The following is a 15,220-nucleotide window of genomic DNA, read 5'->3' on the forward strand; positions in this document are numbered from 1 at the left end:
TTAGTTTTGTACATTGCACATGTTTACATGGTGTAGTTCTGATATTTAGAGGGAATGCAGCCAATATAAGTCTGTAACAGTATGTCATTTGCTAGCCCTTTTTAATGTACAGCGCTGCGTAATATGGTGGCGCTATACACATCCTGTTTATTAATAATAATGATAATAATAATGATGATAATGACAATAGTAATAATGATATTAATAATAAAAATAATAATAACAATAATAATAATATTAAAAATAATAATGATAATAATAATATTATAATGATAATAATATTAATAATAACAATAATAATAATATTAATAATGTTAATAATAATAATAGTAATAATGATATTAACAATAATAATGATAATAATATTAATAATGATGATAATAATATTAGTAATATTAATAATAACAATAATAATAATAATAATGATAATGATAATATAGGTAAGTTCCAGACGAGCTGTTAGCTTTGTCTCTGCGCTGTGTGCTCTGCAGCTGGGTGTTCTGCTGCCTCTGGTGGTGGTCCCGTGTTGGCGCAGCTCCTGGAGAGAGTGTGGGCGGGGATTACGGTCCCTGTAGGGGCGTGGTGAGGGGCGTGTCCTGTGCAGGGTTTGTATGCTTTGCTTTTATCCCAGGGGGAGCCTGAAACTCTCACATTCCTGGCATAGCTGAGCTATTGATGCAGCTTGGCTGCTGTGATCACTGAACACTCATTCTGCTCTAAGCACTCAGGCTGAGCACAGCCTGCTCCTTACTCTGAGGGACTCAACAAGGGACATTGTCACATGCTGGGAGCCCAGACTGCTGCTCTACACATCGGCTATGACCTGGTGAGTGTCCTCTGTCACTTCTTACAGCAGGATTCTGATCTCCTGCATTATACTACACCCTATAATCCTGTGCACATAGGGATGAGATGGGGAATAGAGCACTGGGGTCACATTAGAGGTGCAGAATGCCTGTTCACTGCATGTGTGATGAGCACAGAGCCTTGTGTCCATGGGCAATGGGGATTTACATTGCTGTGCCAGGTGCATATGTTATAAAATTGTATAAAATATAAAATGAGTGCAGCCATGGTCTATATAATATGTAGCTAATTCTGTATTGATTAGGAGAACATATGGTAACCTTGTATTTACAAACAGCTTCATTATTTGTGTAACATTCTATTTCTACAATGTTCAGTATGATAAATATTTTACTTCTTTGTTGAATCTATGTAACATATGTTAGCATGATTCTAAATGTGATGCTGGGATTCAGCATTGTGTACATGTATCCTATACATAGCATGCATTTCTCTATTATACTGATATTGTATGGCCGGTTGGTGACTTATAGCTTTTTTTTTATCTGTGCGCTTGTTGTTTTTGTAAAGGGTTAATGACATTGTTTAATACAGAACTATTCCCATAGTGTGCCTGGATAGGGTTAACCATGGTGCATTCTTGGAGAACTATGCAGGTGTTTGGTCACCCCTGACAATGACAAAGGAATTCATGGGGTATTTTTGTTATTGTTCTTGTTTTTAGCACAAGCTTTTGTATACTTGTGGCAGGACTGCAATCCACAAAGAATGTCAATTGCAACATAAAGGGCCTGGTGATGTCACATCTTAGATATTTGTGAGGTGGTAGCCGTGGAAAAAAAAACCTTTGTGCGTTAACAGAGCAGGAAAGCCACAGGTTTGTGGCCAATAAAGTCATCCTGTATGTTATACTCAGCAATTTGTAGAATGTGGAAAATTGTTTAGATTTAACCCACGGCTGACTAATAGAGGCAATATAGTGGTGGAGAGGTTAGAGTACAATTCTGAATTGCCTGGTAGGTTTGCTTGGGAAGAAAATAAAAATGAAGCTTTGCAAACTATGTACTGGTTTATGAAGAATTCCCACAACTGCAGCTTATTGTAGCTCTACATTTCTATGGGAATCTCTCTTTTCAACTAGGAATATCATGCTTTTCAATGGGAGGGCTCCAAAACAGAAGCCGCAGGGGGGCATACCAGAGAAATACTGGACTTTATCTCTTTAGAAAGAGGAGGGAAAAATTCCAATCATTAATACATTCCCCCTCCTCCTAAAAACAAAACAGGGCAAAAGTCTTACCTCTCCAGGTTGCTGTGAAACAGCAGGAGTTGAGGGACAGGAGCAGTAGAAAGGTATGTGCAATTAACCACAACAAGGTGCCATCAAGGTCAGTCCTTTCATGTCCATTTCAGTTGAATACTTACTAATAATCAAGATCCTTCAGCCTTAAGCTATGTACTAGGAAGTCTCTGATCTTATCTAGTCCCTTTGTTAGGAATTTTTTGGCAAAAAACATAAAGAAGGAAATGGTAATTGCTTTGTTTAGGATGAGCAGGAATCCCTTAGATCCACCAGTAATGGTAGGTCCATATGATTCCCATTACAATGTCTTTTAATCTATTTTTCTTTAACTTATTTTTCTTTTCCTTTACAGGCTCTTCGCAGCAATCCCATAGATCAGAAGTTTTGGAGAAAGGAATATTGATAGATCATCATCCTTTTGTGGGATTTTTACTTTTTTGAACAAGGATGAGAACCGCAGAGGATTCATCTGGAACGGTTCTTCACCGTCTTATCCAGGAGCAACTGAGATATGGAAATCTGAGTGAAAATCGTACATTATTAGCTATTCAGCAACAGGCTTTACGGGCCGGAGGAAGCAGTGGAAGCCCTAGATCTTCCCTGGAAAGCCTTGAACAAGAGGAGATGCAGGGTAGCCCTTCTACAAGGCAGGAGCCTCAAGGGCAGGAGCACCATTGTGATCATTTCTACTTGGAGAATCCTATGTATCAAGTTCATGAGTACCACCATAAGGGTGAGGAGCTTCCAACCTATGAAGAAGCCAAGGCTGCCTTGTCTCAGTACTATGCAGCTCAAAATATCCAGATGGTAGAGCATGCTCCTTCACACCAAGACCAGTCACTTATGGAGCTAAAGCATGGTCATGTTAGGTCTTTGAGCGAAAGGTTGCTGCAGATGTCTCTAGAGCGCAATGGTGCTAAACCCCAAAACCTTATGACCTCCTCTCATAGCTTCCCCCAGCTCTCAAAGCAGTACCAGCTTACAGTAGCTCGTGGACAACAAGAAGAAGCAATGCAATATAGAAATGCTCCTCCTGAATACCCAAGGTACAGCCATCCTGACCCTAATCTTAATGGTTATGCTGTAGAGCAGAGACGCTATTCAGGAGATCTCCCATTGTACCAGCAGCCTGAAATCAGGTGAGCACAGAGAATTAACCAATAATTATTTTGCCTCTACTGAAAACTATGTGCTGTGGAGAACATTTTTCACATATTCTGCTTCTTTTGCTTCAGTTTTTGGTCAGTTGATAAACTCGACATTGCTGGGTTCTTTAGACCTTGACGTTTTTTCTGTTATATACCTTACGGAAAGTGTTCAGAATTCTGACAATTTTTAGCCACTAAACTATTTATTTTTTAAAAGCATAATTTTGTAGGCAAATGGGACTCTGAATCTTAGTCTGTGTTAAACATTTCAGAAAAGAGCTGATAACTAGCAGACAGAATTCTTCTCTGCACATTGAGATGTATTTACGCACGTAGTAGGTATGGCATAGTATTAATAGCTGCCTGAAAAAGGAGGTGTAAAAAAATTCCTTTTAACTCTGGTGTGTTTGGCTTTTAAGAGATCTCTGACAATAAACATTGGTCTGGCTAGGTTGCAACAATTCTGCATTGTTCACACAGGAAGAGATAGACAGAGACAGGAAGTGGCTCCAAAAGCCAGTGGGGGAAGATAATGGTTAAGAAAAAATGTCCAGTCTCACAATGAAAGAATCTGTTCCCATGTTAATTCTTGTAACCCCTTTGGCAGAAACAACATCCATTAACGGAAATACCAGTCCCATTGTGATAGGCCATCATGAATTCCTAATTTCTAGGCAGGGGAGTCTAAAAGAATGGCCTGTGAGACTAGCTTTAGGCAGCACACCTAACCTGAATGTTTTCTCTCCGGAAACTGGAATTCAACATTTATAATCATGAAAAAGGTGTAAAGATTGAGTAGAGAGATTACATCTTGTATGATCTAGTATTGGTTATTTTTAGAAGTTAGTGCATTATTCTTGGATGGGTGCCTGATGTTTCTGAATACTATTTCAGAGTAATAGATGCTCACTTAGTGTAGAGAGTGCAAGACCGTACAAGTCCTGCATTCTGTTAATCTTTCAATAAGTGTTATAAAATATGTCCAATATACACTTAAGTATGTTGGTTCATTTAAGGCTTTAAGAACCATCAGTCATCAACTGCAAAAAGAATTCAAGTGCCTTTTATCATTTTACATTTATTAATAAAACAAGACTTTATTATTGGTATGAGATTTTTGTTTGCAATATCTAAACACGAGCATTGTTTTGTTTCTTGTAGGTCCATGCCAGATCCAAACTTACACTATGGGCAGATGGCATCTTTTAATGTAGCAGGTACACACATGGCTAGAATGGATGCTCTGCTACGAGAAAATGAAAAATTGCGCCGGGAACTCGAGAGTTACAGTGAGAAAGCTGTTAAGATCCAGAAGGTAAGAGAAAATGATCTATGTGGACAAGGAAAAGGAGTGCTGCAAATGGGCATTGCAACTTATCAGATTCAAGTTGGCCTTGTCCAAAAGAAGGCTGAAAAATGAAAATTGTTTCTCTGTGCAGTGCAAGTCCTTTTCCTTAATGTTGCCTTGTAAAATACTTGTGTATACCACAAATATTTTATTACCTTTAATCAAAGCAACAAACAATGTTCATAAGGTCCATTATTATAAACATATATAAAATATATAAAAATCATTGTTTTGTTGATGTAGATTGGTGTTCTTATGGATGTGTTGCAAGTGTAGCAGGTAACTCAGTTGGAATTTAGCAGCTGTCTCTGACACACCGTCACAACCCATAAACTTTAAAAAACACATCAGAGTCCAAAACATGATTCCTTTTAACAAACCGGGTATTGTAGTAAATTCCCCAGCTGGTCCAAGAGGGTGGGGTGTCTTTCATTTTTGTCATCTCTTTCACTTTCTATGCCCCCCTTCCCTTTCCTTATAGTCTCCCATTTAACAGCTGCGAGGGATCTTCACACAATGGTTGAGCTATGAGACATTTGTTAGAGGCACACGTAGAGCTCAGGGCCGCTGACAGTTGCTTGGGTTTTGTGTTCTGCTTGAGCTGACCTGATGCGGCATCAATGAGCCATTGTGTAGGGATGAAAAGGTGGCTGTGTTAGGAAGGCCTCAGCTGTAGGGAATTGGGAAGGGGGGGTCCGAGCCTTTAGCAAATGTGCAATCCAGACAAGCAGGTGGCATTGAGTCTGCAGACGGTATTTAAATGTAAGCAACACCATAGATTAGCATAGAATTGAAAAAAATCAACTATTAAACTGAAGTAGTCTTACTCGGGTATGTACAAGATTTGCTTAGGCAATTTACTTAATAATTACATCAAGAAGGCAGTTCTGATTGCTATAGATATGTACTAAGATAATGCCACTGTGTATACAGGACCTTATTTTAAGGTTTTAAGTATGATATGTCCTAATAAACAATTTTAATGACAGAATGCCGATAGTATTAGCGTCCTCTGTCCTAACAAATCTTGGTTTTAGTAGACATATACATTTTGCACTTTGGTATAACTGTACCCTGTGCTATACTCTATGTTCCCTTTCCTTTTTTAATAAATAAAACTCTTTTTACTATACAACCACAATTCCAATAACCTTGACAATCATTTTATATTTTTGTAGCTGGAAACTGAAATTCAGCGAATTTCTGAAGCTTATGAGAATCTCATGAAAGCCTCTTCTAAGCGTGAGTCCCTTGAGTCTGCCATGAGGACCAAGATGGAAGGAGAGATGAGGCGCATGCAGGATTTTAACCGTGACTTAAGAGGTAAGGGCTCTCAAACAAAGAAAAGGATCTTTTACAACAAAAGTGCTCTGTGGTGCAGCAATCAATTAGTGTTAGCCATTTACAATAGATAGTAGGCTTAAATGAGTAGACTCTTAAGAGCAACAGCTATGTAGAAAGACGTATCAGACAGCAGGGGTTCAGGGACAACAATAGTTTCTCTGACAAAAGTCATTAACCTATATAGATCATCAGCATTGTGTTATTTACAATCTATTGAATCTTTTCTAAAGTAAGACATCCCAGAACACTCTACTAAATTTAAAGTCAAGACTAGATCTAAAACTGATTATTTTGAGAAGTAGGACATGCCAGCAGAAAATAGTAAAATGATATGTCATTTTGATATGAGAAAGAATGTTTATTAGGACTTTAAATAAATGAATTGAATGAGCATGTCAATTTTTGAACCTCCCCTATAATCATTTTCTATTGTCTTTTTGTTTAGAACGGCTGGAAACTGCAAACAAACAGCTAGCAGCCCGGAATGTGGAGCAGAGGGAAGACGTTCAGGGAACTGTGTCCAAACTGCTTGCTCAGTGTAAGTTAATATACCCGAGTCCAGACTATTAACCGGAACAGTAAATCCATAGATACATTAAGAGGTTACACATAGATACAAGAGGTTACAAACATTCATAATCATATAGGTAATTCTTACATAATGCATCATTTATTATAAGTAATTTCTGTATAGGTTATTTTATTTTTTTGTTTTAAGCAATTTAGCATAAAGTGGACCTACGTGCAATATCATGACTTCCCCTGTGTATTATAAAATATTATTTATAGTAGCCTTATTTGTTACATGTTGAGTCTCATAACGTTATTAATAATTCTTTAATTTGAGGCTACATGGTTAGGTTTAAAAGTACTTAGTCCTCAATTATGTTTAAAAACCTCTGCTTTTCTGGAAACATTCTTTATGATAAAAAAAGATTACATCATATTTGTGGTGTGATCGAGTCTACCAGTTATATTGCACAGGTAAAATGAGTAATACTGGATTTTTTTTGACTTGATAAACAAAGATCATGTAGCCTGAGCTGTGTACGTGGGATTTGACCCAATGCACCTTTAAGGATGCAGGGGAGGTGTGTTCATTCTCTGCTTCCTGAAGAAAAGATTATGTTGCTTTAGCAAACAAACAAAGTTCAATGTGACCTGAATTCCTCACATTCCAATAGCCGAGCTACCCAGCCCCCTCCTTTTCTTTACAGAAATGGGGAAAAGAACTTCTGGGGAAATAATAAGAAATTAGAAGTGTATGGGTTAACAGGATAAGACTTTATTTTTTATTCTCCAGTTATTACAACTATATTTATTGAATTTATTATTTACTAGTAAATTAAAAAGACAGAAAATCTGGAAAGGAGTGGAAAATGAATTATATGATTTCAAACAACTTGTGGCTTTGCCTTGGGTTATGTACTGTACAATTTATAGTTATTCAACCTAAAAAAGCAGTCAGATGTTGGGAAAGAACTGATCACTGGATTATCCGAGCAGACAAACAAGACTCATATCCTTTGTGATCATTGGTAGGACAATGAGTTGGTAGCTCAACATTTCCAGCCCGTCCCTTAGGCTTGGGCTTCTGATCCCTTTGGATGTTTCTATAAGAAACATCTATGCTGAATTAATGTGTGTTTTTCATGATCCCTTATACATACAACCACAATAAACTGATGTTTTAGTGCAGTTCCGTCCTGGGATAGTTGGAACCACCACCAGGAAGAACTGGTCTTACCAGGATATATATCCTTGAGCTGTCATGTCCTAGCTTTCTAACTGCTCCAAGCTTGGGAACATGCATGTTTGCTTAACCTTTTCATGGAACAGTACAGGAGCAGTCAAGTTTACCATACTCTAAGAAATACTCTTGTTTAGGTCATTCCACACACACAAAGCTCCTGCAAACACCTCCAAATCTCATAGGCCCCTTGGTTATGTACATAGCTTATCATGCTAAACAGTTTCTTCCCCGTGTTTGCTGATCATTTAGAACATTGCTTCTCTTTTCTTTGTGAAGAGAGTGAAGTTTTTTTTCAAAACATCATTCCAAAACCCTTACTGGCTGGTCTGTTTGCAGACGTTTTGTATTTGTTCCTTGGGTGTATGTTTGTTTCTTTGCTATTCCCACAAGAAACAGCCTGTCTGCTTAAAATCTTGACCTGAAATATGCATCACTTGTTATGAATAGGTAATGACCTTGACCTACAAATTCACTAGGGACAGCTAATATGCAAGTTGAGTGGCTACACAGTGCACTTTAAGATGTTAGATGAAATCTGAAGCATGTGTAGTGAGGAATGTTTGCTGACAGGTACTCCATGATTCTCCATGTCCATTCTCCAAATGTGTTTCCAACCAAGGACACTAACAAGTTAAATAGGAAACTTTTATCCAAAGAGTATACAAACCTACTGAGATACAAAGTTGTTTATGATCTTCTTGTTCTTCATTACAGGCCGTGAACAGCAGTTAGAAAAAGAGAAGTTGGAAAGGGAGATTATCCTCCTGCGAAGTGCCAACGAGGACCAGCGCCGAAGGGCAGAGCTGCTAGAAAAGGCTCTGAGTAATGCGCAGTCTACAGCCGCTCGTACTGAAGATGAGCTGCGGAAGAAGAGGGCGTATGTGGAAAAAGTGGAAAGACTACAGCAGGCATTAAGCCAGCTTCAAGCAGCCTGTGAGAAGAGAGAACAGTTAGAATTGCGTCTGAGAACGAGACTGGAACAGGAGTTGAAAAACTTAAGGGCTCAGCAGGTGAGTTGCATGTCACTGCTTGGTGCAATGAGTTTATTGTATGTCTTTAGTAATCCACACAAATAACTCACTCCAATAACTTTTCCAACAGAGACAACCAGTGACTCAAAATGGAAGCCAGTCTCCGGAAATCTCTGTCTATGTTCTTTCTGAGCAGCTGAGGGAGAAGGAAGAACGGATCCTGGCTTTAGAGGCTGACATGACAAAGTGGGAACAGAAGTATTTGGAAGAACGCACTATGCGCCAATTTGCCATGGACGCTGCAGCCACTGCGGCCGCTCAGAGAGACACTACCATTATCAACCATTCACCTCGCCATTCGCCAAACAATAGCTTCAATGAGGACCTGCTAATAGTCAGCCACAGGCACCAAGAAATGGAGAACAGGTAGGTTTGGTTGACTTCATTCTGTAAATCTGTTGAATTCTAGCTTTGTCCCACTACAGTCTATTTTATTCTGATTCCAACTCACGTATTCTGTTGTTTATGTTTTACAGAATTAAAGCTCTGCATGCTCAAATACTGGAGAAGGATGCAGTCATTAAAGTCTTACAGCAACGTAAACCTCACCAGGGCCCCCTGCGACCTGCTAAATCAGTACCCTCTATATTCACTCCATCTGTGCCAAGCCCAAACTCTGCAGCTGGTGAAAGCAAAGTAAACAATACATCGCAAGGAGCACCAGGTAATGACGGTACATTATGTCTAACGAGATATCGCAATTGAGTTTTTGCAATTTTAGCAATACTTATATGTTCTTTCTGGTTACCTTCAGTAAGTAAATCACCAACATCCAACATGAGCACCGTGCCCATTCACACCAAGCATGGCTCTAAAGATGGAAGCACCCAGACAGAGTATTCAACAGACCCAACAAGTGTGGCAGACTGCATTCTGGACAAGAACACCTCATCTTCTCTAGGTAGGTCTTGGTTATGTGTTATACCCATGGATTTCTGCGCCATAATTTCATTGTTCTTGTGTGAAGAGTTATCTTTGCTACTCATAACAATGACACTTCTAGCTAACATGATGCTAGGAAAATAATTTTAGGCATTGTTGTCTTTACTTAGTAAAACATTTGTGAGAAAATCTTAGAATACTGGTATACATTGTGGCTGAGGTATTATTAACTTCTCACACTTCATTCCAGAAATGTCAGTTCCCACAAATCAGTTTAAGGCTATAAGCAGTAGGTGTGTTCTGATCACCCTGAATTCAAATAAATACAAACTTGACAGTAAATATTGCATTTTTCCCATCAAACACTGCCCCGGGTATTAGTTCCTCACTAATTCTTAGCTAAAACAAGTCTGGATGATGTGTATGTAGGACGAGTGCCTTTTCTACATCTAGCGAGCAAGGCTGATGTTCGCAGGATGTTTCGCAATGGCAGAAGCTGCACTCGCTCACCTCCCCTCCCCCAGGCTGAGCCCGTGCCGAGCCCTGCATAGCTGAGCGCTTTCTCCTCGCACAATCCCTGCCAAGGCTTGGCCTCCCTTGGTGATGACTAATCTCAATGAATCTCAGCTATGCAGCTGGGAACAGAATGCAGGTGTGAGGCCAAGATACTGAGAGCAAGGGGGAAGGGAGCATTGCTAGCGTATGAAGGAAGGATCATGGAATTGATTGAGAGCTAACATGCGCCATACGGCAGTGCAGTGGCAGTAACCGATCTCATGTTAAACAAAAATATATATTTCGGGTTTATGTAACTTGGGCTACTGAAATAGTAAAAAGCTGATAGAGCCCATCTACCAGTGGATTTCCACTGAATCCACTTTTCACCATAATTCATTTACCCATCACTATATTCAGAAATTGTTTGCAGGAACTATTTAAAATTTAACAATCTGGACCAAAAAGAGTTTGCTGTCTTGTTAGGCCCAATAGTTGCACTTACAATCACATATATAGCCCCAGTTCCATAAACCAAAGACGTATTTCATTGTCTAATAATACTTACAAAGAAAAATAACAACAGAAAAAGACCCAAGTGGTCCTCAAACTTTGCACTGAACTAAATTGGCCTTGTCTATTGGTGCTTTCCCTCTTCTGTGCTCCTGTGTAAATGTTATATCATTAGATGGGTTAAAATTTAAGTGAGATGTGTTCATCATTAGCAAAGCAAGCCTTTCTTCATCTTCATCGTCCCAATCATCCCATTTTTACCGTATCCAACCCTCTCAGAATAGTTCCATATTAAAAGAAATGTTGGAAGTCTTTTGACCGACTCCTATTTCCCACTACTCAAGTTGCTCAACCACCACCATACTTTCACATCACCATTTGCAGCATATCTGCTTACTATCCAAAGCCACAGGCATGTCTGGAATGTCCTCCCCCTCCACCAATGAAAACGGGCCATTATGACCCCACATACTCCTTTTAAAGATGTCTGCACATAGTAGACCAATGTAAATGCCTGGAAGCACTGGATGTATCATTCCGTCTGTCTATCACGCCAATGATACAATCTTTCAGAGGACAAGCAAACCCACTGTCTATACTTGTTCTAGTTCACTGTGTGGAATTCACTATTTTTTGTCTCCACATACTGGTCACATGATTGTTTCATCACTTCTATATTCAAACGCCTTTGTGAAGGCTGAATCAGAGGAAGAAATAACGCGGGTGCAAATCTACAGCTAGACACATAATCCAGTCATGCAGGAACAATTTGCTTTGAGCCTGACATGGTGTTTAAAGACTTTATATTAATGTCTGCCAGCCTGCTGCTATTCCTATGCTGGCATCCCAAATATTACAATATGGTGTGTGTCAAATACATATGAAATGATAGCACTGCATGTAATTAGCACATCACTTTAATACTCTGAATTATTAATATCATTTTACTATGACCAGTTTGTTATTGTGATTGAGTAGTACAACAGGTAAGCTACTGAGCATTCAAAAAAAATCTTACTAATGTGGAAGGGAAATAAGTTAGCATATTATTCAAATAATTCACTTTAAGTCTGTATGCAGAATTTTGTGAATATTACCATCAGCATGTTTGAATCTAAACACATTGATCCTGATTCATTATACTGCAATGACACTGCTGCATATCCCTTAGGATGTGCTGAAATAACATACAGTAGTATTGACTAAGAGGTCACTTTAACACACCTTATATACATCATAGGGTGCTTTAAGTGTTATTGCATCCTAATGATTTAGGGACTTGTATAGCCTAATGAAGTTTGCCTATTGCCTAATAACTAATCACATTTAGCTTGCCCTTACTAATCTGCAGTTATATCATGAAATAAATTTGATATTTTCCCCAGACTAATCATTTACTCATAACCTTTTTTTCTGTCTTACAGAAACAGTGTCCTCTATCAAAAGCTCCAATGTTTCTGAAATGGTAGAGATCCTCATCTGAGCTATCCATTGCCTGGGGGTAAACCCTCAAACTTGAGAAAGTCTTACATGGCCAAGATTTGTTGCTGGTCAGACAGTTGTAGTCTACAGACAAGGGATGCCGTGTTCAGTCTGTATGACAAGGTGCTCCCGGAGTTGGAACAAGGTCATTGTAAAGCTGGAGATATAAAACTCAGATGGACTTTATGCATTGTTTATCTGAAGTTGCAGTCTGAAGCTGGGGATAGAATTAAAGAAGACTGGAAGACATGACCTTCTTAGATATCTCCGACAAACAGATGCCATCGACACTTGCCAACATCAATTAATGTGATAAAAGTGGTTTTGGAATGTGAAATACAGCTTTGACTTAAGACTTTGATTCACATGGACATGTTCTGGGGGAAGAAGAATCACATCTACTTTTATGGCTTTGGAGAGCCAAGGTCCAATCCTTTTTGCTGCTAGAAATACCTACAAAAAACTGTAGGGGTTTGAAGTGGTTTAAAGTTACCGGACTCTTGTCCCAAACATTTTTCATGTAAATACTTATGTGTTTATTTTTATAACACCTTCCATTGTTACTATTTATGCACAACACAACTGTATTGTTGTCTCTGCCCCACATCCTTTGTGCTTTGACATTTTATCAAAACACAAGCTTATAAATTCAAAACTGAATTATTCAGGACAACTATATGGCCTCATTAAAAAAGAGTGGGAAAGGGCTACCCATAGCAAAAACAAAAAAAAAAGACCATTCTTTTAAAAATTTTGATTCTTTCTATTGCTATGGGATGATTTTTGTAATTTAACACCTTTTGATGACAGTTTTTGTGAATTTTTTCACTTCCTGAGGCTCATGAGTAGTAGGCAAATCAATATATTACTCCCTCTCCAGAAAATGCTATATTGTATTTATTTTGTATTTTAATGTTCTACCCCCTCCGTCCTTTCCATTCTTGTATACTGCTGTTGCTGGCCAACAGTGGTTATTGTTCAATTTATTTCCTGCGTGTTTACAAAATTAGATCAACATAAAATTGCTTTAAGCAATTTACTAAAGATTTTTTTCTTTAGAAGTGGTCACCCCTTTCTACGCCCTGTGTTTGCCAGGCGAGGAATGATAATACTTTCTCTGTTTGACAAAAGTGATGGGCTACAAATGTAATATATTTTTTTTTGTATGTGTCATTTCTGCCTATCTGCGCTGTGAAAGTCTGTGTTCTATTCCAAAGATGTATGAATCCGATATATATATTTTCTGTGAGTTTACTTAAGTTATCGAAAGTATTTAAAGATGTAAGCGTGGCTCTTGTGTCTTAATATTATTCTGCTTATTATATGCTGCCCGGATGCAATCTGGCACTGCTGTTGCAGACCAGAATTTTGTAATTTTAAATATAAAATTAATAAATAAGATTTAAAACAAAATTGTTTTGTGTGATCAATTACTTTTTTATACTTATATTTTAGCTGTAATAAAAAGCCAGTTAGTACTTTTGATATCATTGGGGTTAAAAGCACTATAATAAAAATATTAATTGTTAACGAAGTATAGAAAAATGTGACAGGCTACGCATACTGGACTGAATGAAAGCCAGTGATCTACAATCTTTCATTGTAGCCTCCAATATTTATGCAGAAGTCTACATACAAGCTGAGAATGAGCTCCCAATAGTCAATGTCAAGACCCTAAAGAGACCTATCCAATGTGGCAGTGCTCTTCTGTATTGCATATTAGTATTGTGTGTTCTCCATTTAGGACAATAGGGCTTTAGCCTTCTTTTTATATCATCACAAAAGTGACATACCGTAATTCACTGATTTTAGCCTGGCAGTTATACATAGTGCTCTGGAAATCTTTTCTCATTAGGGAATAAAAAATCTAGTATACAGAGTTTCGTCTCAACAAACCAACAATCAGCTACAGATCTGCCCTTAAAGTTTGCATCTGATTGGTAGCAATAGGAAAATAATTCCAGTGGTTACTAATACCTCACTGATGGTTACAGTGTGTCTTGGATTGTTTTTCAAGGTTATTTCCAACAAATAGTTGGTATTGGTTGTTATCTAGCTTTATGTGAAAGGGCTAGGCTAATTCAGAGCCACAAGGAACAGCATTCCGCCACTGGTTTACCTGCAAGCCACATTTGGCTGTGTGGTGTGGGCAGAGTTGTGCCGTGACCACAGCCATGTGTAAATGTAGTTACTTGCTGTGTAGTTGGCCACTCTCGGCACATGGCACCAGTTTGTTGTATCCCTGGGAGAAACCAACCATGTGGTTTTCCACCACAATTGTAAAAGGGCCCTAAAAGAGATCAATAAATAAACTGAAAAAAAAAAACAAGATAAATTACACATGGTATTTGTATACTAAATCAGTGGTCACCAACCTTTTTGAACCTGCGGACCACTAAATGCACGGACTCAGGACTCAAAGGGTCACTCAAGGGTAAGAAACTTCCCCCAGGGTGACATCAAATGCCAGAACCCATCCACTCTCCCATCTAGAGACACAACCCGCCCACCGCCCTAAGCCTACATTACGTACGATAGACATGGTCCGCGGCTCATGTGAAGGACCAGAGCCTCGGACAACTGCTTGGCAACCTCAAGCCATCAAGGGGCAAAACATGAATACATTCCTTTGAAAAGATGGCCGAAAAATGGAAATGGAAATTTCAATGTCTCCTTATGTTTAAAGTATTACTACTTTTCTTATTTACCTCCCTTTAATAAAAATACCTGTAAAACATTTGGCACCAAACAAGTATTTTTTTGAAAGATCGTGTTCCTTTCTGCTGTGCTTCTCTTGATTTTCCAGTTGGGGCCATATTGTGCCTTAAGAAAGCCAGGTTAGGTTGGTATAAACCAAAAATAAGCAGGATGGGTGAAGATTTTGTTCCTGTGCATCTCCAATGCTGAGCTTACAGAGATGCCCTGCAGAGTGGCATAGCCACTAAAACCAGGCTGCACACAACAAGGGGTCTGATAATATTTATTATTACAGTATAGGGTATGCTACCAGATGTCTGTGAAGGCTCCCATTTATCCAAGTCATTGCATATCTAGTAGTACTGGACTAGTTTCTGTAATGTTGAAGACGTTTCACAGTCTATCCATGCTGGTTCT

General features: G+C 38.7%; 1 protein-coding gene across 1 annotated transcript; it reads left to right on the forward strand.

The window, feature by feature from the left end:
• The first annotated feature begins 661 nt into the window (after nt 1–661).
• On the forward strand, nt 662–13,519 carry AMOTL2 (angiomotin like 2). The gene is made up of 10 exons (XM_072407633.1): nt 662–826; nt 2,463–3,249; nt 4,420–4,573; nt 5,785–5,929; nt 6,396–6,488; nt 8,418–8,713; nt 8,805–9,100; nt 9,211–9,398; nt 9,489–9,635; nt 12,049–13,519. The coding sequence occupies exons 2-10, from the start codon at nt 2,558–2,560 to the stop codon at nt 12,105–12,107; spliced, it is 2,070 nt and encodes a 689-aa protein (XP_072263734.1). The 5' UTR covers nt 662–826; nt 2,463–2,557; the 3' UTR covers nt 12,108–13,519.
• The last annotated feature ends 1,701 nt before the right edge of the window (nt 13,520–15,220 follow it).

This window comes from Pyxicephalus adspersus, chromosome 4 (assembly GCF_032062135.1).
Source record: "Pyxicephalus adspersus chromosome 4, UCB_Pads_2.0, whole genome shotgun sequence".
In the NCBI taxonomy this organism is placed as follows: Eukaryota; Metazoa; Chordata; class Amphibia; order Anura; family Pyxicephalidae; genus Pyxicephalus; species Pyxicephalus adspersus.